At 31.1% G+C, this 25,673-nt stretch overlaps 2 protein-coding genes across 4 annotated transcripts; one reads left to right on the plus strand and one right to left on the minus strand.

Moving 5' to 3' along the window:
* Positions 1 to 1,536: 1,536 nt before the first annotated feature.
* LOC143243457 (transmembrane protein 141) lies at positions 1,537 to 12,706 on the minus strand. Of its 3 annotated transcripts, none has more exons than XR_013024588.1 (4): positions 12,503 to 12,705; positions 9,042 to 9,108; positions 2,629 to 5,398; positions 1,537 to 1,916 (listed from the first exon to the last, which is right to left on the minus strand). XR_013024588.1 is itself a non-coding variant. In XM_076487274.1 (4 exons), the coding sequence occupies exons 1-3, from the start codon at positions 12,548 to 12,550 to the stop codon at positions 5,199 to 5,201; spliced, it is 315 nt and encodes a 104-aa protein (XP_076343389.1). In that variant the 5' UTR covers positions 12,551 to 12,706; the 3' UTR covers positions 1,537 to 1,916; positions 5,178 to 5,198. The 3 variants fall into 3 exon arrangements, 2 of the variants coding, with proteins under 2 accessions (XP_076343389.1, XP_076343388.1); XM_076487274.1 differs by having other exon boundaries at positions 5,178 to 5,398; positions 12,503 to 12,706; XM_076487273.1 differs by having other exon boundaries at positions 5,174 to 5,398.
* Positions 12,707 to 12,876: 170 nt separating this feature from the next.
* On the plus strand, positions 12,877 to 24,966 carry Rrp4 (exosome complex component Rrp4). Its single transcript, XM_076487272.1, has 8 exons — positions 12,877 to 13,035; positions 14,850 to 14,951; positions 16,697 to 16,832; positions 17,973 to 18,038; positions 19,785 to 19,853; positions 20,489 to 20,668; positions 22,996 to 23,124; positions 23,829 to 24,966. The coding sequence occupies exons 1-8, from the start codon at positions 12,920 to 12,922 to the stop codon at positions 23,907 to 23,909; spliced, it is 879 nt and encodes a 292-aa protein (XP_076343387.1). The 5' UTR covers positions 12,877 to 12,919; the 3' UTR covers positions 23,910 to 24,966.
* Positions 24,967 to 25,673: the final 707 nt, after the last annotated feature.

Below are 25,673 nucleotides of genomic sequence, written 5' to 3' on the forward strand. Positions count from 1 at the left end.
AGTGGTGATTGAGGCTTATGAAATGTTGTGCTATCTATTGATTAGCACCACAAACAAAAATCCATAAAATATTTACACTTAGTATTCAAGACTCAAACAATTTAAAAGATAACTATGGTATGTGCAGCAATCATTTATTTATAACAGCAAACAATTTCTAAATAAAACTATTCTCCTCAAAAGAATGCTATATTCACTAGGACTGAACATAAGGGTTGGATTGTCTTTATTGGTGTAATGTTTTAAATGGAATACTGACTGAGAAATGGGGGTTCTTAAAAACATACTTTTTCAATCATGGATTATGCTTTTAATGTGTAAAAATTATGAAAATTTTGAGAACTATTTGATTATTCACACACAAGACTTGTATAGTTGGAATAATTCCAAACACTAATTTGATTATTTTTGTAAGTAATAACACTGATCATTTAAGCTGAACAACCTTGAATTAATATATATATATATTAGTGAAATTAAATAATTTATATCTAAATGAAGCTAAATGAATAAACAAAATTGTGAGGAAGGACTGCATTAAAAGCAGCAAATCTCAACCTCTGATTAATTGTATTATAAACATGAAATTAATAAACAAATTCTTTTTAAAATGTGATGCACATTTAAAAAAAAGGGGTGATCCTGGGGTACAAGCTACAATGCGGGATTATAAAGTGTATACAAGGTTTTGTTTTTAAATGTGCAGCATATTTAAAACAAATATTAATGTGTTTTGGTTTATGGCTTGAATATTTTGTGGTTATAATATATATATAAAATAAGCAATAATTGTTTCATACCATTAGTGAGAATTGAAATGGCATATCTTTCATTGTAATTGTTTATAACACAATATAATACATTAACATTATTACATATATCATTATAGCTATGCCCATATATGTATCTTCTCTTTCAAAAGCTAGACCTCTCCTTTTCAAAATCCCACAGATGAAAATTTCAAATTACACTGAATTCAAAGCTAATATTTTGCTGTGAAAAGACCTTAGGAATACATTTAATGGTTTTACACTTTGAGAAACTTCCCTATTGTTCTAGTTTACTTACACACTTAAGAATCAAAGAGTGAGTCAATATTATCCATTTTAACAATTTTTCTATTTTGGAAATATTTTCTGAGCTGTGTATTACAAACTTAATAGAATTATATTTCCACAGAAAGTTGATCAATCTTTCAGAGAGATATTTCTACATTATTTAGTTGAATATGAATGTCTTCATGTTGAACGACATTGAAGAACTAACTAGGCATCAATAACACCATAATCTTTTAAAATATTTCTGTCTAGAATGTTAAGTGATGTACTCCACATATTCAGAAAACTCTTAAGTGATTTTTATGTAAAACTGTACTTTCTTTTGTAACTCTTCAGAACAAGGAATTATTTTAAAATAACTGATGAGAGCAGACAATGGTGACCAGTAATCATTATTAGCTTTTCTGAAATAGGGAGGTTGGTGCTATTAAATAGCAGGTATTTTCATGTGGAAACCAAAGACATTAATGACAAAGTCTTTCATTTATCAAAATTTGTTTTTATTGTTTTACTAAAAGGTTTTGAACTTGATTCTAAGCTCTAAATGAAAAAGAACAACAACAAAGAAACAGATTAAATTACATTAATACAACATTTAGCATGGAGGAAGAGTGTCTGAGAACAAAGCTCTACATGAATCAGCTCTAAACAGTCATTTTAACATTACATATATGAAGATACCTAATTGAAGACATTATTTTTTTACCTGTGAACATCTATTGTTACAGAATATAAACAATCATAGAAAACAAAGAAACATCAAACTGGCATTGATTCATGAACTGGCACCAGCCTGAGGAAGGCATGACAGTGGACATCATTTGGCTCTTTGCATCACTGAGAGAAAAGAAGAACAACCTATAATGATAACAAAGATGGTGATATGAGGTTGGACAGTAGAGCTGGTTTCTATGGTAAAACTTACTGCAGCTTTGCTAGGCACAAGTGAACAGCTTAATTCAGATGAGTTTTATCTTAGACATTTTTCAATAACTACATTATTTATATGAACCTAAACATCATGTTACTGTAAAAATGTTCTAATACTGATTAAATATGAAGTAAGGAGGCAGAGGAGCGAGTAGTTGCATAGGTCTAAACCATTCAAGTCAGTGCCATGCTAACCTAGGTCTAAACCATTCAAGTCAATGCTGTGCTAACCTAGGACTAAACCATTCAAGTTAGTGCTGTGCTAACCTGCTACTACATGTAAATGCTTCAGTATTTATGGCATGCAATATGATTTGTACATAATAAAGATACAAGGATTGTGACAATAAAATTGTTTAAATCAAAAGAAAACAAGAAGTGCAAGTGTGACACCACTGGTTACTAGGCTGCTCCATCCAATTCCAAAGAGCATGCATCATTTATTGGCATGCATTAAGTTGTAGTTGTTGTGAAGTGCAAATCTGCAGAAAAGGCTATTTGTGCTCTGCCCAACATGAGTATCAAAGCTGAGTTTCTAATAGTAAAGTCCACAGAAATACCACTGTGCCACTAGAGGGCCACATATTAAATACATGCAAAATAATGAAATAAAGAAAACAAGTAAATGTGGAATACTCACCTGTAACTTGCACAGTAGTATACGACAGTTTGCATATTGGAAGGGCCAGGCTGTGACGACTCCTTCTTAAAGAAAGTTTGGAGGGTTAACTGTATTGCTTGGTGTTGCCTCTCACAGAGTATTCCTTTGTAACAAGCAATGTCACTAAGCATTATTGTCTTTGCATTGGTGCTGCATTCTCACTCTGGGTCATTTTTCCCATATTGGTCTTTTACATGGGTCATCTGTTTGATACTTTCTTCAAAAATGCTATGGCAAGGACTGTTTCTTCTGGATTTCCTTCAGGTTCACTTGCCTCTTCCAGTTCTTCCCATGTGACATAAGTAGACCCTACACATCCATTCATGCTTGGTTGGCCAGCTATATGATGCCACTTTAGGTCATTTGCTCCTCTTTCTCAGACCCCAGAGCTGTTGGATGCCTCTGCCCATACATCATTCATATATGTGCTGGTGACTTCATTCCAGGATTCCTTGATATTATGAATAGCCTTCATGACATTGTATTTCATCCAAGATTTGCTAATTGTTTGAGTATCCTCTCTGTCGGTCTCCTCAATCATCTCTTTGGATGTTTGGCAAAAGTAATAAACCTTGAAACTGGATATGACTCCTTTATCTATGGGTTACAGAATGGAAACAGTTTAAGTTGGAAGATACTACTTCTATAAGCAGACAACCCTGAAGATTTCAAAGGTTCTCTAGGTGGTATGGAGCATCATCAATCACCAACAGTGCTCTTGGTTGGAGACCATTTTCCTTACAGAAATGCTTCACTGCTGAGAAAAATATGATATAATCCACTGCTGGCATATGTCAACTGTAGCCCAGACCCTCTTTATTGATTTTCACTCTACAGGCAGAGGGATATTTTAAGGTGCATCTGCCTGTAGAGTGAAAATCAAGCTGAAACCCATGCTTGAAGTCACCTGAAGCATTACTCCCCAGAAGAAACACAAGATGGGTTATGGCAGCCTTGAAACCTGATGCATGGTTCTCTTCTTAGGAGAAGAAAGTGTAAGAAGGCATTCTCTTTCAAAAAAAATGCCTGTTTCATCCACACCAAATACAAGATGGGGAAGGTAATTTTCCACACCTATTTATGGCTTTTAGCTTGCCAGGTAATTTTTGGGTTGCCTTTTCATCTGCACTCGCAGCTTCTCCATTGACATGGATGTTTTAAGATTACTTTGTCATGTAAAAGCTGTTCAAACCAGTCTTGGCTGGTAGTGAATATCTCTGTCTTTGATATCTCATCTTTCTGTTCTTGCAAATGGGTAAAGATGCTCCATACTTTTTCCATGATGATGAACTGACTTAAGTGGTGCAGCGTTTGATCTTCCACCCATGTGCTTAACTTACTTTCCATCTTCTCCAACAGAATTCTTTTTTACTGAGTTAACTCTGTTGCTATTAATGAAGTGGTGGTCTTAGAAGAAGCTTTTATCTTGTCACTGTTTTTTGAAGTTGTTCTGATGGTCGACGGAGCCAACTTTAAAGGACAAGCCACATCCGACTGTTGCTCACCTGCAACAATCTGTTGTAACAACTCTATTTTCACATCTAAATGCATGATTTTTCTTAATAATTTTGGCACATTCATTTCAGGATCACTTGCATGCCTGTCATTTTGAGTTAATAATGTTCAAAATATTTGGCAAGAATGTGTAAACAAAGGAAGACCACAGTACAGGCACCTGTTTAGCAGTGGGCACAATTTATAATGAAGTGCACTAGAGTTGCAGCATTAAAACAAACGCCTGAATTTCTTCAACTGGGAGAATTGTGACATTGTTTCTCTAAGCATCCCATCTTTACTTTATTCATCATATCTCCAGTAAGTATGAAATTTAAGGTAAGTTACTCACTATAATATTGTCATCACTGGAAATTAGAACATTTTTCAATAGTCTTCAATCTTGTTTGGACATAGAACTCTCCTGCCATGCCCACTTGTTAGTGTCAGGATTTTCCAATACAAATAGTTCTCTTTTATGTTTATGACTATATTAGTTATAACCAATAGACAGGCAAGGTTTTCATTAATCAAACGATGTATCATACTATGTTGTTTTCTATACAGAGGTTTGTATATTGCTTCCTAAGATATTGTGTAGAAGGATGACATTTTAATGGCTCATGTTATACCATTATAAATGACAGAAAATTGTGACAGTTATGGGACATTGTTTGCTTTTTGCATATTATTATATTATTATTCCTTTGTTTCATTATTTTATTAAATAAAAATTTAGTGCACTACTACTATTAGTACGAAAAGTAACACTTAAAAAAAGAGTTATCGATTTTCATAATTTTTTTTTTACCACTTGTGAAAAAAACAACAAAACTTTCAAGGAGACAAGCTCTATAATGAATCAGCTTAAAGCTGAGCAGCACTAAGTGGGGTCTTTATTTTCTTTCCAAATTACAAGAACTAGGACTTAGCATCAGGTTATACATAAGGCATTTTACATGCTTTAAAACTGAAGTTAAACCTGACACTTCTTGTTCTGGCTAACAAAGTCAGGTGGTTAGGTACGTACGTACATAAGGTGCACGACTTTCATCCTAGTTATTATTTTGGTCAGATAAAAAAGTGTTTTTTTCTTCTATGGACATCCAGGCAGCCTGACAGTTTCTTGTCTTCCGAGCTGTGACTGTCCATGCTACTGTCACTCCCAAGGTTACAGGAGCCAGAAGAAAGTACTTTTGACTGTATGGAAGATGTTTCTTTAACAGGGTTTGTCCAATATATGTTGCTGAGACAGCTGTAAAATATTTCATTATAACAGGTTTAACAAATAATCACAAATACACATTATACATAAACTAATTAATTAAACATTTAAAATTAAAAAAAAGAACTAGTGTAAAAACATAACTTGCACTAACAAATTCATGATTTATTTTATTAGCTGCTGGTTTGTTCAATTTTGGTAAGATTTTTCCTGGTAGGACCTATAAGCTGGTTGGATTAATATAAGGAACATGACATACTGTACGTCACATAGGTCCAGTTTATTGGAGATATTAATTTGCCAGTGAAAAACAGAACTGACCACAAAAAACCACCAAAGCAGGGAAGTATCAATCACAATGTATCCAGTCAGAACTGATATTATGAATATTACAGAGTAGTCAACTTCACTTCTAAAGTGAAAACCTTAAAAACTACTAAAAGACACAATTTATTAATGAACATAGAGTGAACATATATATTTAATATATTTTTCTGGTAATTAATAACTTTGTTAAGGAAGAATTTCAAAGTACTTTCAGATATTTCAGTCCCTCATGTTTGTAATATTTTAAAGACATTCCTGGTAAAGTACCTATGTCTAGGCATCATCATACACTTTATTAGGCAATGAAATAACAGTTTCACCAGCAACACTTGTCTCCAAAACATGTACCCTTGCAAATAAAAATGTACATAACATTACTCTGTGTATTTCACCCTGTCACTGTACATTTTAAAAAGTTCATTAAAATAAAATCATACTTTGCTGTTTATCTCCAAGAATTACAAGATATACATGAAATGAGAGGAGCAGATGGTTCACTGATGCCAACTATTTTCCATCTGAAAGAAACCACCAACTTACATAAACTTCTTCAAGACACTTTTTAAAACCTGTGAGACACCTTTTAAAAGAACCCAAGTTACAACAAGCTCTCTTTGAAAACCATTCCAAAATTTAATTGTACAAAATGGAGAAGTAATACTTTTCTTTACAGAATCCAGTTAGAATGATAATATGTAATTTGTACAAACCCCTACACTATTCTGAATACTTGACTGGAATCACATCTTAGCAAATACTCTATATTCAAAGTAAAACAAGTTTTAAGTGTTTCAGTATGGTACCAAAGCTTGTGTCTTGCACAGACAAATTATAATAGTGGCTCTTACCAGAGCCATTTCCACCATATTATGAAGTTAATATCCTATTTATTATGATAGAAATGTCTTACACAGACAAATTATAATAGTGGCTCTTACCAGAGCCATTTCCACCATATTATGAAGTTAATATCCTATTTATTATGATAGAAATGTCTTACACAGACAAATTATAATAGTGGCTCTTACCAGAGCCATTTCCACCATATTATGAAGTTAATATCCTATTTATTATGATAGAAATGTCTTGCACAGACAAATTATAATAGTGGCTCTTACCAGAGCCATTTCCACCAAATTATGAAGTTAATATCCTATTTATTATGATAGAAAAAGAGTTCAAAAAGTTAACACAACATCCTACAAGGTGCTTAAGTTTTTTTAAAAAGCAAGAAATATTAACTATTAAACTAAAAACATACTGCTAATAGCAAAAAATAATCATAATTTGAAAAACTAGTTATGGAAAAGGAAAACCACAATCGTAAAATAATATCAGTCACCCCCCTTTTCAGTCAACTTTTTATCAAAATAAGTCTCCTGGTGAATGTTCACATTATATGAAATGCAGGTACTTTGGTCAATAAGCTTATGCCAATAAAGAAACATTTAGCAGATGTAGTTTTACATGTTTTACAGTTCTAGACATATCACTTCAGTATGGAGTATAGTGGTCACATAGAGTCTAGCACATATTGTTTCATGATTTAAGCATTGATAATATTCTGAGATATACTCAATAACTCCTCTTAAAGAGCTGATTTCAAGCCATTTTTAGTGGTTTGGTTTGTTTTGAATTTCACGCAAAGCTACATGAGGGCTATCTGCGTTAGCCATCTCTAATTTAGCAGTGTAAAACTAGAGGGAAGACAGCTAGTCATCATTACCCATTGCCAAATCTTGGACTACTCTTTTACCAATGAATAGTTGGATTCACCAGCACATTATATTACCCCCACAGCTGAAAGGGTGAGCATGTTTGGTATGACAGGGATTCGAACCTGCAATTCTCAGGTTACGAGTTGAGTACCTTAACCACCTGGCCATGCCAGGCCCAATTTTTAGAATCTAGAGTCACTTGATGTGATACAAATATTGCGAGATGAAGGTCTCTTTACTTGATCAATGTGCCGATCAGTTCATTGTAATAAGATGGGAGTTATCACCCACTGGTCTGAAGTTAGGGCCAATTGCCACAGCATATAGTAGCACAAAGAGTCATAACATGTGGTATCTAAAGTGTGTCATTAATGATACCATTCTGCAGGACTGCAGTGGTACATTTACCAATTCTTTTTTCTGCTCACACCATTGCTGTGTATCCAATCTGTGGCCTCTAAGATGTTTACTACATGTTTTGCCATTTTTCACATCATCATCAGGAATGAACTTGCAAGATGTAGCTTCATATTTGTACCTATAAAAAGACTGCATGACCCAGTTAAGTAGGTATAAATATGACACTACATCTTGCAAGTTCACTTCTGATGATAAAGTTAAAAATATCAAAGCATGTAGTAAACATTTTAGAGGCCACAGATTGGCCTAAATTTAAAAAGTTTTATTTGTGTCTCTATTTTAATGTTCTATGTTATTTAATTATCGTTTTAAAATTATATACAAGTGCCAAGGTAAAAAATACATTTTCTATATGCTGTTGGTTAACTGGATGTGTTCTTAAAGTTATTACAAATTAGCTATTTTGTGCCTTGCTATAAGTGAAGTGTATCTCACCAAGCTTCCAGAATACAGACTGACCTTACAAAATCTGTTTCTAACTGTGTATCTGTAAACTGGTTAGTTATCCAGTTGAAGCTTCACACATCTTGGTGCCTATACCCAATGATTGTGGTAAGTCCAAACTGAAAGACAGTGATTGCTATTTGTTTGTGTTATGGATATTTGGAATTATCCAAATGCTTCCCATAGGTCTTCTAAGACCAAGCTATTGATCATGGACAATCTGAAGTAGGTAAAACTCTGTGATTCAATTAACTTTAGTTATAATTGATGCAAGGTTGTATGAAAGTTCTGTATTATATGATAGACCTACTATCAAATGCCTAATGTTCCTAACAGCAAATTGGGGTGAAGGTGATTGACATTATTTCATAGCAGTAGTTTTGTTTTATCATAGGTATGATGTTACAAACCATAATTTTTGCAGCAGTGTATTTATGAATTTATCTCTTATCTTATATTTACATTCCTAACTAGAGCCTGTAAGGTCTTATAAGTAACAACCTTTAATTTCCCTTACCATATTTGTAGTCTAAATGCATGGATTTAATGGTAAAAGAAAGAAACAATGTGGTGAAATTGATTCAACTGGAAGCTTTTTTCCACCTTGGGTATTCTAATTTTTTGTTACATATAAAACTAATGTTAAAAAAAATGTCCAAAAGAAAACAGCTACAGTAGTTACAAAAACATGTGTTTCACACCTTTTTGGTACACACATTTTGTGTTAAAACACACTTAATTACTAGCTCTATAATATTACTTACTTAAGGCAAAAGATGCAAGCCCAGTCAAGAAAGCTCTAGACATACACTCGATATATGAACCAAATCCCTGTAAAACAAATAGATAGAGAGATGGTAGATAGCTTATTTACCTGTAGTCAGTAACCATGACATACTTTATTTCAAGAGATTTTTGTTTCTTTTTTTTTATTTCAGAAACAATGAAAATTTGTTCGTGAATAGTGCCTTATGCACATTTGTATAATGCAGCAATTTATTTCACATTAAAAATGGTTAATAATGTAAACTAATTACATATAAAATTGGATTGAATTTTGTTTCTCCAAGATATTTGATTCATATCACTAATCACTCTTACAATAAACATTAACAACAAAACAAATATCAGTATTTTAGCTTTAAGTTTCAAGAAAATATTATGTATCAACTTAAGTCTGAAATTATAGAGGAATCAGCAGACTTTCTGTGATGAAAAACAAAAAACTTTTAGAAACAAATAACCATTTTTATTACACATGCATTTTTCTAATAGACTTGGTTTTTACCCAAAACAAACATACTCTTAACCATGTTAAGCTATTGTGTATGGTCGTAGTTACACCCAATTAATGTACCATTTTCTTAATAGATGTCACTGTTATTATTTAAAAAAAAATGTGAGTTGAGTCTCGGAATTAATAAAAATGATTTTGTAATAATAACATGCAAAAAATATGTGAAATTCTTGAAAGAAAGAGAAAAGAAAGATATTCACAGGTTAAGTAATTAAACTGTAACATGTAATTAAACATTTCAATTAAGAACAATTAAGAAAAAAAATTATAAAACATAAAGAGACTCTGAAAAAAGTAAAATGATGTCATGTGATTTAGCTCTGATAAATTACTTTTTTACTTACACCCTTAAGACTTCATAAAACAAAATATTGACAATGCAGAAAAGAAGTAATGTAGATTAAAAAATCATTTGTTTATTAACAAAAGTACACTGGGTTCCTTCCTCTAATGAAAGTTATTTATTAATAAATCTTTCTGGATGTCAAGTGAAAATTTTAGGATGAGTCTACACATAGAACTCAGCAAAAGACTAAAGTTACAAGGAAAAAAATTTTAATTTCATACTGAATTATATTTATCTATTTCTCATGTTCACATAAAATTCATCTTTTCCATTAATCTGATTTTTGCAAGAAGATTATTTTGAAACAAGTTTGTCGATATTTGATTTTACATTTAATCAATTTGTGTTCCTTTCTAACCTGTCATTTGTGTAAAGCTATTCTGTTTTTACTACATACATATACTGATTTCTTGTTATTGTTGGGGAGAGGTCAAAACAGATGTATGTAGTATTGAAATAATTCGTTTGACATAGAAGTACTTTCAAAAATGAGTAACAAAATCTTTTTATGGTCAAAAGTGAGTTTACAACTGAAAGAAACATCATGAAACTAGAATGTTTATGACACTAGAATAAAATGAAGTACGCACATAGAGAGCTTCTTATATACCTTTTATATTCTTATGTTTAGGTTTGAGATCTGAATTACTGTAAAAATCTAAATATCTAAGAATGTGAGTAATTTTTGTTATGACATGTCCAAGTAACACAAACAACTGATGATTTTAATTTTCTTACATTTATGTGCAGAAAAAAGAACTTATCACTTGGTAGAAACATTATAAGATAATTAAACCAAATAGCTGTGTGTTTAGGATAAGTAAAGAACCCAAAGCAGTTATTAACATTTAGAAACACTTACAAAATTCACGAAATAAATACAAGGAAAAAGAAACTATCTTTTCTTCTGGAACAAATTATTTTCAAGAATGTCATGGACAATTAATGAACAATAAAATTCAGTTGTAATCTAATCATTACAAAATTTATTTTTGTTTTATGTACTTATACATTCCTAGTTTGAGAAAGAAAATTAGCTACATTATTGACTATACTGTTAATTGTTGGTTCTATATAATTACCTTCCTTTAATTAGAACTTATTGATTGATAAATATACAGTATAGAGCAGTTCTAAACTTAAGTAACCCAAAGACTTATTTTAATTTAGAAGTTTCTTTGTAGACTTCATATTTATCAATGTTTTTTGTATAAAGAAAAGATTATATTTACATAAAAATTTGCATTTCAAACTTAAATGTTTTAATTTATATATTAAAATATTCAAATATTTTTTATTTTATAAATCATATTTTCAAAAATATATTTATTAAATTTTGAGCATGACTCACCAACTCCAACTTGAAAAATGCATAAAAATATATTAATAATATATTAAGGAATTAATAATTTTAAAATAATATATCATAATACCTTTCAGATTTCATACATGAAGATAGTGGCAAAAATTCTCCTTCACATGATAGGTCATATATTCAATATTAGTTTGGAACATGTTTCCCTTGGTAATCTTCTGCAAGATTTTTGGGAGATTATGGTTAGGGTATTGTTTGCATTCTCTGGTTTCCTTTATAAGTGAATATATTCAAAATAGTCTGGAATGACAAGTGAATTAAGCTAACTTATGGAGAGAAGTTTTAGACTTGTTTTAGTGAGATCATAGAGGTAAAAAAAAGATTTCATTCAGATGATAAAAACTGTTAGTAGTTTGGGCACTTTTATAGTATGTGGTTTATTTGCACTCAGTTTCATCTTTTGAAATCCATATGCAATTTATTCTTTGAAAAATTATATTTTGGTTAATATGGCATGTTTTCAGAAGATGTAATATGCAACATTAAGTATCTTAAAATTATATTGAATAGAATTATGTACAACAATGGCATTATTTAATTTGCACATTATTTTATTGTTTTTGTAGGTAATGGGTAATCTTAATCAGCCAAATGTCTTTTTTTTTTCAAACATAATTGAAGGGTTATGATTTATAGTTTGGAAGAATATCCTAAATGCAGCATAAATTGTTGATACAAACACAGTAATGGCAATAAAACAAGAAAAAAAACAACAATATAAATACGAACCCAAACCATCGTTGACTTACCACCTACTAAAGTTCCACTTTCAGGGAACTTCACCCCTCATCAGTCACCATAAACAGTAGCAAATCAAAAGAACATGATAATGATCACTGTGAAAGTGAAAAAAAAAAGAAATATCACAACACAATATATATGATATATTACATACTTCACACAACTGTATAAAACTATCTCGTTCTTTCGATTTGCCTTTGTTCAAAATAACTGATAAGAGTCGAATTCCCTGAATCATCAGTAATATAATTAACTTGCTCAGTGACAAGTGGTAAACCAAATGTTAGACCAGGCTTCACATTTATTTTTTTTAGCATTTGAAAAAGTTCTTCGGCTGTGTTACTCAATTTTATAAATATGGGATCACTGTGTGAGTGAAAGTCATTTCAAAACATCCTACATGAACTAAAGTATTTTAACAGAGTAACACGAGGACTTGAGGAGTATACAACAGTAATTGGCTCACCACATGTTTTTCTCCATACTGTTGCATTATTTGGTTCATGTTGTTCATTTTATATCAGTTCATTCAATTTCATCAGCTGTAGTCCCACTTGGTTGTCTTCTTTTTTCTCTTTTAATTTGTTTAGTAAAATTTTTAATCACATTTGTAGAACTTTTACTTAAGCTAAAACGCCATCTATAACACACAAAAGTAGTTAATATCGAATAAAACTCGATTTACAAACTTCTATAAATTTGTGCTATTCGAAACAAAATTAATGAATATTTCTTCAGTTTACAGTTATAGATGATAATTATTATTTTATAATACTATACAATTAAAGATAAACAATTTTTTTAATAGAACAATTGAAAATAACTAGTTTTTTTTCTCAAACATTGTGTTTCACCTCTTCAGATATCAAAGTTTTGCTTTATCATGGCGGTGGAAATACGATTGACATGTGAAAAGCCACGTGAAGAATTTCAGTGTGAAAGACTAAAACATCTTGTTACACCAGGAGATATAATTACTAGCGATACAGGTTTTATGCGGTAGCTCTTTTTTTTTCCTTAACAGTCGTATTTTATATTGAAAATAAAATTATAAAGTGAAGTCATATTAGGTTGTAATGTAACTGTAAGCTGTAACTTTATTCATTTAACCAGTTTTGTTTTCAACGCACGGGAGACATGTAATTTAACAGTCCAGTTCCATAAATAATTTAGTTTATTATTGCTAACTTCAATAAAACGCGAAAAGCTTTCAACTTCAAGTGGTATTGTCATTTAATATTCGTTTATTATTTATTTACCACAATAAAACTATCAGCTTGATTAATATTTCCTTAATCAGTGATGTCGAGAAAACCCACTTGTAGAGAAATATATATGCAAAAACGGCTCGTTTGGGTCTACGTAAAGTATTTTCTCAACCCAAACGAGCCGTTTTTGCATATATAATCATTTCCTTAATTCTGCATTTCACTATTACTACAAGTATTACCAGCATATTTCTATGAAGTTTCATTAAAGAGTGATAAGAACTGAAATTAGCAACGTGTAAATGATTACCATTGCTCCTACGCTGCAGTAGTAAAAATGTTTTAAGCCTATATAATTAATTGTTTTGGGGAAGATGGGTCTAATGTGTTTTAAATTGTGAAGATCCTCAAATATCTTAACTTCAGTACTGATTCGTTCATCTTGGGTTATAACATTATGGAGGCATGGTTGAAATGCTGTTTATGTCAGTTATTTATGAGAAAAAAAGTCTTAGCTCTAGAATTGGATTGGTAAAAACAGTGCATCAAATAAAGCATTTAATACAGAACGTTATGAATATGCTGCCTAATATTTTTTTATTGTAGCAGAATGGTACTACAGTTATTAAAATATCATGTTTATATTGGTGTAAGATAGGTCATCTGCTGAGAAAAAAAATATAAAAGGAGCTGACTTGTGTTAAAAACACACACAAAAACTATATGTTTTGCAGCTATAAAGTTATGGTAGTAGGTTGTAGAATTAAACTAATTCTGTATGTTTAAGCAGGTTTAGATTTTCATTAAATATTTTTCTCTGTTTCTCAAAATGTTCTAATTCTTGCATTAGCCTCTCAGGTAAATTTTGTTTGTTTGTTTCTCTAAGGAAATGTTTGATAAATTATGAAGTTGTAGTAGTAAAATGACTTGGTTTTAAGGATGATCTGTAATGCTGGACCTAAAAATTTGATGTGGAGAATAATTGAAGGATTTGATTTAGCTTTTATGTGTACAGGTCATGAGAACATTTGATAAACTTGTACCTGTTTGTAACAGTGTTGATATTTAAAAAAAGATAAGGATAGAAATAGTGACCCGAGTGCTGTATGTCGTAGTTTCTGTATATTCTTGAAAAATTGGTTGCTAGATTGAAGTATTAGGACAATCATGGAACCAAGGAGAGATCTTTAACTGACTTCATTAGTGTATTAGTTTGTTAAACAAGTTGTATAATGATAACATTTTATGAACAACATTGTATGAGCTAAGAAATATACAGGGTGGCCCATCCGTTGAGTTGAAGGCAGCTGTTACCGTGGCATTTGGAACAATAACCCCTGCTATGTTGAGGAAAATGTCTCATAGAACATGGCATCACATAATATTATGTAGCGAGAATGAGGGAAAGCACACAGATACACTGGATACATAAGATATATGGATGGGTAGGGACTTACAGACCACTTTGTAGATATATTTTTTATTAGCAGTAACTGGTTAAAATATCATGTTTTCATATTCAACATTAATTATGAAGTTTATTGTCTATTTTGTGGGACATATTCCATAACTTATTTTGAGTTTTTTGTTTTTTTACACCCACAGAGGACATGGAACATATGTTGAGGAAGAGAATCTAGTGGCATCAGTAGCAGGAATTGTGGAAAGAGTAAACAAATTAGTGTCTGTTAGACCTCTCAAAACCAGGTACATGTAGATAAATTGTGCAATAAGGTTTTGTCATAACTCTTACTGAAACACTGAATGTTGTAATATGTCTGAAAGGGATAAACAATATAATATTTGTTAGATTTCCCAAGACCTATATTGTCTCCACTGCACATGTCTTTAAGGAAAAGAATGTCTTATTGTGGAAGTATTTTAACATTTCAGGAAATAGAGGGGAATCTCATAGAACGACAATGTGTTGTTCCTTTTTACCTGATTTGTGACTTCATGATCAAATGTGAGGCTTAGCTTTCTGAAGACTGGAAACTTATATGAACTATTATTTATGTTTTGTTTATCCCAGTTGAGTTTTCACCAGAACAAAATCTTTTAAAAACATGTTTTAACTGTGCCAATGGAATATTGACTGAGCTGAGCTGGAAATGTGAAGTTTGTAACTACAACAACATGAAAAAAAACATTGATTTTTATTATTAATAAATAAAATAAGTAATAATAATGCAGAAAAGAGAATAATCATATAGTGTATAAACCTAGAAAAGCTTTTATAATGATGTATGATATTGCTACTAAGCTCTGTAAGGTAGTCTATAAATTAATAATTGTTGCATGGTAATAAAAATCCATATTTTGAAATAATACTAAAGACAAAATTATATTTAGATTTAAATTATATGATTTTATGTAATTTTTCTTAGGACTGATTGGTAAAATATATCCACAGAAAGTGATGTCGAGAAACCCACTTGTTGAGAAATTTATATGCAAAAACGGCTCATTTGGGTTGAGAAAATATTTTACATAGAAGAGCGAATAACGTTTCGACCTTCTTCGGTCATTGTCAGGTTCACAAAGAAAGAGGTAACTAACCGGAAGCTGACCACATGTTTGAAAGGGGTTGTGTAACTGAGTGTCGGAATGTAGAGGGCAGTATTAGATGTTTGAATATATAATTTATTTATTTTATTATATTAATATAGGTATAAAGGCGTTTCTTTATATTGGTTTATTTTGGGTTTAAGTTGTTGTATAAGTAAGGCTTCTTTAAATTTTATAACTTAAATGTGATAACTGCCACGACTTCTATATTGGAGAAACAAGTAGAAAAATGGAAACCAGATTCAAAGAACATAAAAAGTCACCTTCACACATTTTCGAACACTGCAAGTCAAATAAACACAACATAACCATAGAAAACACTCAAATACTAAATAAAGAAACAAACATAAACAAACGCAAAATTAAAGAAGCCTTACTTATACAAGAACTTAAACCCAAAATAAACCAATATAAAGGAATGCCTTTATACCTATATTAATATAATAAAATAAATAAAATTATATATTCAACCATCTAATACCGCCCTCTACATTCCGACACTCAGTTACACAACCCCTTTCAAACATGTGGTCAGCTTCCGGTCAATTACCTCTTTCTTTGTGAACCTGACGATGACCGAAGAAGGTCGAAACGTTGTTCGCTCTTCTATGTAAAATATTTTCTCAACCCAAACGAGCCGTTTTTGCATATAAATATCCACAGAAAATCTATGAGTAAATGATGATTACATGTTTGAAAATATAAGTTTTATTGTATAAGAAAGTAACAATATTTAAAAAGGTCCAAGTTTAAAGATGGCTTATCGTATAATAATATCATTTACATTTTTGATTGGGTATGTGCAATTTCTGAAACTGCTTAGCCACAGGGGTATTCTGTAAATGCTTAGTTTGCTCTGAAGGTAATTTTGAAAACTTGTGTAGGTACAATGGTGAAATTGGAGATGTCGTTGTTGGTCGTATTACTGAGGTGCAGCAAAGAAGATGGAAAGTTGAAACAAATTCCCGTCTAGATTCTGTACTACTACTTTCATCAGTAAACTTGCCAGGTGGGGAGCTGGTAAGTATGATCTTAAAAAAACATATCAGTGTCCTTATTTTAGCTGTGGGGGAAAGATTTGTTATTGCACAATATGAAGTTAAAATTAAACTTGAACATGGTATGGAAATTTTCAAACTCTAATAGATGTGTCTCCTGGTGGGATCTGAAGAAAGTCTTCAGATTTACGATGCTAAAATCAGGGGCTGGATTCCCTTTGGTGGACACAGCAGACAGCCTAGTGTGGTTTTGCTAGAAGAAACATTTGCAGATACAATTCTTAATGTATTTTAAATTTTATAAGAATCAAAAGATAGGTTTTGCAACATATACAAATATATTTCTGAACAAAGACAAAAATAAGAAATAGCTTGGTACAGTTAAACATTTCTCATATTTAATTCTTAATTGTACTTTATTCATTATGAAGTTTAACCCTTTATGATTCATTAAAGGGTTTTTCTGTTACTGTAACTGATGTAAATGTAGGGGCAGAGATGATGAACTAAAATTAGGAGTTGAACTGGTTATAGTTAATGAAAGTAATTTTTGTGGCTCTCGAGGTATCTAGTTAGGGTGACAAATCTATATACTTGCAAGTTACTCATTAAAATGTATGGGAAGTAACATCCACACAAAATTCATTTTTGCACAGTTTATTGTGTGAATAAATAAGTAAATACTGACCTATTAGGATTTTAGTACAAAAATACTGTAATATCTAGAATCCTGATGGATTTGTATTGTAGTTAGATATCACATACACTTAGATTGACTTAAAGTGAGTACCCAAGGGCACTGTTAAAAAACACAGTTTCTTATTGTTACAACCCACATTATTCATAGCCTGCTACATAAAAGTAATGAAACTCATTAACCTACAAATGAATATTTTTTTTTTACTTTCAAGTGAGTATCTGTCCATAGTGATTCTTTTTAGGACTAATATTCATACCTTTAATGTCAGTTCTCTTTTTATCTTTCTCTTAATTTTCCTTAATACCAGGTCATTTATACCAGGTTTTCATTTGCAACAAAATTTGTAAGTGGTATATGTGCATTTATAGAAATTGTTTGTTATCAGTTAGTGTGTTGTATAAGCTTTAAAATAAAATAAATCACAAAAAGGAAATTCTAAACTTGTAATTATATTTATTCTAGAGAAGGAAAACTGCAGAAGATGAACTTACAATGAGGAAATATCTAGCAGAAGGAGATCCTATAAGTGTATCTTTTCTCTTCAATAGTTATATTTTGTTCTTATGCATGCAAAAAACACTTTTTTTCTGTAGCAAACATGTGAACAGGAATTTTATTATGTTCAGGATAATTTACACAATAAGAGTGTATTGACTGTGTTGCTTAAACCAATTTTGAAAAATTAGAGGAAGCCTTCAGTTTTCAAATTATCTGTGAAAACAGATTTTTTTAACATTATTCTTAGTAACTCTGTTTTATTTCACAGGAAATTATTATTAAAAGAAAAAAACATTGTACACCTTGTAGTTTATAAGATAGAAATTTAAGGAAAAAATATCAAACTTAGGAACTAAAAAGATTAAACATAACTTTAGAATTTTGGTAAGATCCATATTGTTTAACACTATGCTTGCTTGCGTCAAAATAAGTGCTTGTGTATTTTTCTTGTGTAGAAAGGGCCTTTAAATTGAGTTGAGGTATATTAAAAATTTGAGTGTTTTAGAACCTATATATAAATGTATCCAAGCAGTGTGTAAATGATCCTGTCAGTGTTAGATTCTTGTGTGAAGTTTTTTTTAATATTCATTTCAAAATTTATCAATTAAAGACCTAATTTTAGAATTGGTTAGAGCATCTGTTGTACCTTGTTTGGATACCAAGAACAATTTGTAAGCCAAGACCTGCCACCATAGAAAGTTGAGTATGTTATATTAAAACTACTTTGGATGTGTAAATTTCAGCAACCTTTGTAATAACTATAACCAGCAGAAAGTTGAAGTGAAATGGCTTGTATTAGGACTACATTTTGATTGCGTTTGGTATTTCATTATGTAGTGTGATATCATCAAAAGTTTGTCTGATTTACAAAGAGTATTTAAAAGTCCATTATGATGGAAGTTATTCATACACTGAGGTCATAAAGATATAGGTTATTGATTTAGAATTCCCAAAATTGGAATATTCTTTGCACTTAATGACATTGGAAAAGAATGTGAATTAATTTGGGGTACCAGAATCATCCAGAAAGGGACATTCAGCAAGTCATTTTTTAGCTGTTGGTAAGCAAAATACAATGTTTTGTAACAGGTAAGAGACAGTAAACACAAGGTTTGAGGCAACAGTATGTAACATAAGCAAGAAGGATTTTCATCTGGAAATGAGGCCAGCAACATAAGGGTTTAACAACTTGAGGCTTCTAGCCATACTTCCTGTTTAACTTTCACATACCTCAAGCAGTTGGAGAATGAAATGACTATTCATGCTATTCCAAAAGTAGACACACCTCTCAAGTTGTAGGATGCAGCACATTTGGAGTTCTGAGTGATCAGACCTTTCAAACAGGCACTGAGAAACAGTAGTCCTGTACAACAGATAAGTTATGAAACAACACAGGGAGGATTGGTGTTCTTTGGACATAACATTCTTATGACAGAGACTTTTACAAGGAAACTGGTGTCAGATAGAGTTTAGCAACATGTGTAATAAAGATTTAATGAGAATTTATTATAACATATTTACCCTCTCTGTAAACTTAACAGGAAATTATGTTGTGTGTTGTTATGTAAACTGCATCAGATTAGAGTGAGACAAGATATTATTAAATTATATACCAAATTGTTTTTTTATTATATCAGTGTGTTATATACCAGATTGTTTTTTATTATATCAGTGTGTTATATACCATATTGTTTTTTATTATATCAGTGTGTTATATACCAGATTGTTTTTTATTATATCAGTGTGTTCATAGTTAATTCCTTAAAAGTGATGCAGGCTGAAGTGCAGTCTGTTTTCTCGGATGGCTCGCTCTCTTTGCATACAAGGAGCTTAAAGTATGGTAAGGTAGGAAATATAAGAGTTTTTATGTTTTATTGTTGGCAACAGAATTTAACAATAGTAGAAATGAAAGAGAAAAATAATCTTATATAAAGAGTATACTGTTGAGATTGATGAAACGTCAACAAGACAAATAATACTTCATAATCTCAAGGTGTTTTCGTAACATGAATGTAGATGATTATTGTTTTTAAACATTGTATTTGAAACATGCAAATTAATATTATAAATATCTACAGCTTATTTTCCACTTGTATCTACTTTAGTCAGGCCAAAACAAAAAAGTTGGTGAAGCCACAAGTTACTAGGGACTGATTGTTATTTATGTTTTAACTGAAAGAGTATACAAAGGTGAAATCTCCCTAAACTTGTGTAGAAAAAATTAATTTATATGTATTTAATTAGTTTGCAGTTGGTGTAGATAATATCCGTGTTGTATGTTGATGGCTGTTAAACTTTCACTTTTAAACATTCTTCAGTATTTCTGCTAAACATGTTTGCTTACATGTTGTATTAAATGTAAGACTAAAATATTTAATAATTGCAAGTTGTTTTTGTGACATGAATGTAGTTGATTAGTATAGACTGTATTTTACTGGTATGAATTTAAAATCTTGTGTTCTTTTTTGGTGTTTCTTTAGTTGTCTCAGGGCACTTTGGTTCTGGTTTCTCCGTCACTGATTAAGCGTCGAAAGACACATTTCCATAACTTGCCCTGTGGAGCTCGTATTATCCTTGGCAACAATGGATACATTTGGATTTCTCCAACTGTAAATGAAGATGTTAATGAAAGTACAGGGGGATTTATCCAAAACTTGGAGGTATGTTTTCTTCTTCTTTTTGTTTTTTATCTGATCTTTAACTTTCTTGTGTATCATATGTTCAGAATGTTTTTTTTTTTGTTTTAAGCATCTTTCAATGTTCCCTTGTTATTTTATTTTATCTAGACTTTAACCATTCTTTTTACAGTTTTTATATTGGGAATTTCAACAAACTATGTGTTACTTGAGTAACCTTGCCAGAAGTTGGGATATTTAAGATCTGTATTAATCAGGGGTTACACACTTCCTGTGTTTAATTTAGTTGTTACAGTTCTTCTAGATTCAAATGTTTTAAATGTGTTACTTTGGAAATAGGAATAAAGAGGAAAGAATGATAATGGACATGAAGAAGAATAAGGTAATGGTGGCAATGAGGATAAAATGTATGATAATAGATTGAGAATAAAAGGTACCACAGTTGATATGAGGATGAGGGAATGATAATAAGGATAAAAGGTATGGTAATAACAGTAAGGATAGGAGGTATAATAATAGACACAACGATGAAGGATGTGATAATAGCAATAAGGATAAAGTATATGATAACAAGGATGAGGAATATGGTAATAAACAGACATGAGAGTGTGAGGTTATGGTAATGTATTTGAAAGTAGAAGGTAATGGATAACTGCTTTTGTACTGTGTATGTAATTATTAAACTCTAAGTCTAAGAAATAATCTTGTATAGTTCAAAATTATTTTATTAATTTGTTTGGTTGCAAAATTTAATCAAATGGTAATATTAGTAATGGTCAAGACAACATCCAAAAAGTCAAGGTCACAAAAATAATAAAACTGATATTTTTGCAAATTTCTTTCTGAGTTTACACACTCTAAAATGGAAGTTTATAATTGTTTTTTTTTCTGTTGTATGTTCATGCTAGCAAGGTACGTGTTGGTTCAGCATGCAAGGTGGTTTTAAGGCACTTGACCCATAATCTGAAGGTCACAGGTTTGAATTCCCATCACACAAAACATGCTCACCATTTCAGCTGTGGGGACATTATAATGTGATGGTTAATCCAACTATTCGTTGGTAAAAGAGTAGCCCCAAGAGTTGGCAGTGGGTGGTGATGACTAACTTCCTTTCCTCTAGTCTTACACTGCAAAATTAGCAATGGCTAATGGAGACAACCCTTGTGTAGCTTTGTGCAAAATTCAAAACAAACAAACAAACAAGATGCGTGTAATTTAAATTGGAGATACAGATTTTTGAAATGTGTTGTCTTAACTTATTTTAAGGATTTTAAAAGTAAAGTATTAAAGCAAAGTTTGTACATTTTATATATGGTTCTAATAAGAAATCTTTATTTCAAAATGATCCTTTTCATGTGCAGGGTAATTCCTAATGTGTACGACATTATTAGCGTATTGTAAAAAGTGGAAGGTGTGTAGTAGATGAGGTGCAGGGTAAAATTATTTGCGATACAGACACTCTATGATGCACTACATGGGCACCAGGGTTAAGTAATGGTAGTTGTTACACTACACTAATTTTGGACTTGTACATACATCAGGCTGCTTGCCATCAAAACATCAACTATTATACAAATTTTTGTTGTGTGCCAAGATTAGCTTGATGCACTATGTTTGTGTAAGTGTTGGCTTTCTTAACACATCTTTCTGCCATGAATGTTGTGGAACGGATATGTTCAGCCTCTTCATGTTAGAAGAACTTTGTAGTGGACAAGTGATGCCTTACAGAGATTTTCTCTTGTATTATACTTCACATACACACCAATTTTTATTATTCTTTAACAGTTTTGCATAATTCAAGCTTTCTTGATGATGAGAAATTAACTTGAAGTAAAAGTGTATCTCAGAACGGCTGGTATGGGTATTACCACTTTTACTAATAAAGCAAAGAACGGTGTTTCAACCTTCTTATGTCATCTTGAGGTTAACAAAGAGAGAGTTTGCAACTGATCATTGCCTAGCATGACTTAGGGATGAGAGTATAAACAGGTACATCCCTAAGACACATGCCCAGCAATGGTCAATTATAAACTCTCAAATTGATTGTTTACATTAGAATCAATCCATCTAAAGAAAATGTGTCTCTTAAGATGTGTTTATGTTCAGTTATTATACATCACTCAATTCAACTTGGGTTAATGTTTTTCTATTAAAACTATCTCATCTAAAGCATATCTGTTTATGATAAATATTTCAGTTTGTTGGTATGGAATACTCATTGATTTGAATTAAAAGTTGTTATTTTGAAATACTGAGTTTAAAACTTGTTTATAATTCACTGATCAAGATACCGATTATCCTTCTAAGTACAACTAGTTTATCTAACATATATATTTATCTTTGACTTACAGTTGGTTCCTCTGACTGATCGAGAAACGGTTGCAAGACTAAGGAATTGCATACTTGGTCTTGCACACCATCGAATTCTGCTCTATGACACCACCATTTTGTATAGCTATGAAGCTTCTCTCAGACATCAGGTGAGCATCAAATCTTTTACGTAATTTGAATTGCAAAAACTTTTGTTATTTATTTTTAGGTGAAATTACAAAGTATTTGAATGTATCTTGAAAAAAGTTTGTGCATTTTTCAGAAGATGAAACAGAGACCAAGGTGGTTTAAACATTAACATAATTATGAATATATTACCTGGTGTTCAAAAACTTTCATTAACAGGTGCTTTATATCTCAGTTGAGGATACTAACCAGTATTTTAACAGTCTTTAGGCACCAAAGTATGTGAGAGACCAGATTAGTTAATTTCTGCTAAAATAGTTTTAATAGAAAACTGTGAAATAATATCCCATTGCCTTTATGTGTAAGGTAAGAGAGTAACCTGCTCAGTATGGACAAATAGCATGAACAAAATAAAAATTTCAAAATTATCTTGAATGTTTGTTTATATAATTTTCTATTTATATTTTTCATGAAGTAAATCAAAAGTACTTATTTGTATCGCTATAAATCAATACTTCATTTAATCTATATTAAATTAATGCAAAAACTATACTTAAAATTATGAGTGTATATATATATATATATAAAGACATTTTTTGATGCATGAGATATTTTCATTATCAATTAAAGTATGTAATACATGACTGTAGAATTGTCCCGACTTATACTACAAGTACACATTATGTGTTTCAAACATTCTGCAACTTTAACTATTTTATATTTTTAGTGTAAAGATATAATGAAACCTGAAGTTATGTTAGGAATTAGTCAGCTTGTACGTCAACGACTGGAAATTGAAGGATTGTAAAGTTTGTTGCTTGGTGACTGAAGTTGAAGACTGCTAAGTTCATGATGGATAACACCATTTGTTTTGTTTTTTTCTGTAAATACATCTTTCTCATGATTGTATTATATTCTCCCAACTTGCAATGACTTTTTGTTTACTGATTCTTATTTTTCACTGTCAGACCATTTTGTTTTTAGATTGATTTAAAATATCTCTAGTGTAACTGGTAATTTCAGAAATTAATTATTGTTTAATAACAATAAATTTACGTTTTTTCTTGTTCTTAAATAAATGAGTGGAAAGAGAATTGTTAACACCTGAAAACTTCCAGACCAAGAATAAAGTAATGTGGAAAATGGGTTGAAGATCCTGAAATAGTTCTAAAGTCATTTTTGATTAGAAAGTGTTCATGTGTTATAGAGTGAGATCATTAGTCTGAATATCCAACCACTTTATGCTGAAATTATATCAATATTGTGTAGGTTTGTGCTATAATAAACAAACAAATACTGAGTGCCTAAACATCAATTTTTGCAACTAAACCTGATCTCACCAAACTTTGAAAGGTATAATGATGTAGAATTCCAATATTGTCTTGGGTATTTAAATTACTACCATGAATTACAAGAGAAAGCTACTAATTTTAACTAACTTTTAGGATTGAATTGTTTTTAGTTCGATTACATGAAGTGACTAGAACTGAAATTAGGGTCAAAGTAAAGTTTATAGGGTAATACAATCAGAGGATAGAGACTTTCAGAGTATTACTGTGTACTAGGTTCAGCCACTTTTAATACTTTTTTTTACCACTAGAGTCTAAAAATGAGAAGATTGCCTGAAAATTGATGGTAAAAAGAATATTTACTGTGGTCATTTTAATAAAACTACCTTGAGGACATTTTATGAATTATCTGCTACCCAATTCCTTTCGGTTTGTCTGGGTCTGTTTGTTTAATTTTTCTGGAATTAGGGTATTTCTTCAATACGTTTTATATGAATGTCATCTTTAACCTTTAGTATTTTTTGTCTTTTGTATTATTATAAGATGTAATAAATGTTAAATGTGACATTGGTTAAAGTTGTTACTGGGTGTTTTGTTACACAAACCATAATTTTTTTAAATGTTCAAGATTCATGTTTTCCGACTTCAAAGTGTTTAATCAATTTATTATTTGTGCAAAATAAATAGAAAAAAGTAAATAGTGTACAATCTACTCTGATCTTGTATATACCTTCGGTATTAGCCACACTATCACTTGTTAGAACCAGTTGCATGGTTACATATTAGAAATTACATAAATATATTGGGCACATTTTAAGTATGAAGCTAAAAATGTTTTGCCACATTGCTTATTGAATGGTCTCTAAGGCTTACACTGAAGTAATTTTGGCAAGACTTTCAGTCATTCTAAAGGAATACAGTGTATTGTATTTGAACCTGAAGGGTGAAAGCCTATATTAAGATTGTGCAATTGTAGACTAAGAAAATACCTTCAGAAAGAGAAGAAGCCACCTACCAAAGTAATTTGTGATGATGATAAACCCACTTGAGGTAAAACTTTATTCTAAAGACAGCTGGTATGGGTATTATAACTTTTATTAAAGTAAAGTAGAGAACAACATCAAAGGTTGAAACGTTCTCTGTTTTAATAAAAGTTTTAATACCTATACCAGCTGTCTTGAGAATACACACCTACCAAAGATTCTCTAACTTTCACCAAATACCATCAAATGTAGTATCTTTCCAGTTGCCATGCATATGGTGATTATTTTCCAGATGATAGT

This window comes from Tachypleus tridentatus, chromosome 2 (assembly GCF_004210375.1).
Source record: "Tachypleus tridentatus isolate NWPU-2018 chromosome 2, ASM421037v1, whole genome shotgun sequence".
Classification (NCBI taxonomy): domain Eukaryota; kingdom Metazoa; phylum Arthropoda; class Merostomata; order Xiphosura; family Limulidae; genus Tachypleus; species Tachypleus tridentatus.

Coding starts and splice junctions, on each gene's coding strand:
- LOC143243457 (XM_076487274.1), bottom strand. CDS start 12,550: ATGAACAACATGAACCAAATAATGCAACAGTATGGAGAAAAACATGTG. Junction 9,109..12,502: donor AGTATGGAGAAAAACATGTG/GTGAGCCAATTA, acceptor TTTGTTTTACAG/GGATTTGGTTCATATATCGA. Junction 5,399..9,041: donor GCTTGCATCTTTTGCCTTAA/GTAAGTAATATT, acceptor AATATTTTACAG/CTGTCTCAGCAACATATATT.
- Rrp4 (XM_076487272.1), top strand. CDS start 12,920: ATGGCGGTGGAAATACGATTGACATGTGAAAAGCCACGTGAAGAATTT. Junction 19,854..20,488: donor GGAGCTTAAAGTATGGTAAG/GTAGGAAATATA, acceptor GTGTTTCTTTAG/TTGTCTCAGGGCACTTTGGT. Junction 23,125..23,828: donor AAGCTTCTCTCAGACATCAG/GTGAGCATCAAA, acceptor TTATATTTTTAG/TGTAAAGATATAATGAAACC.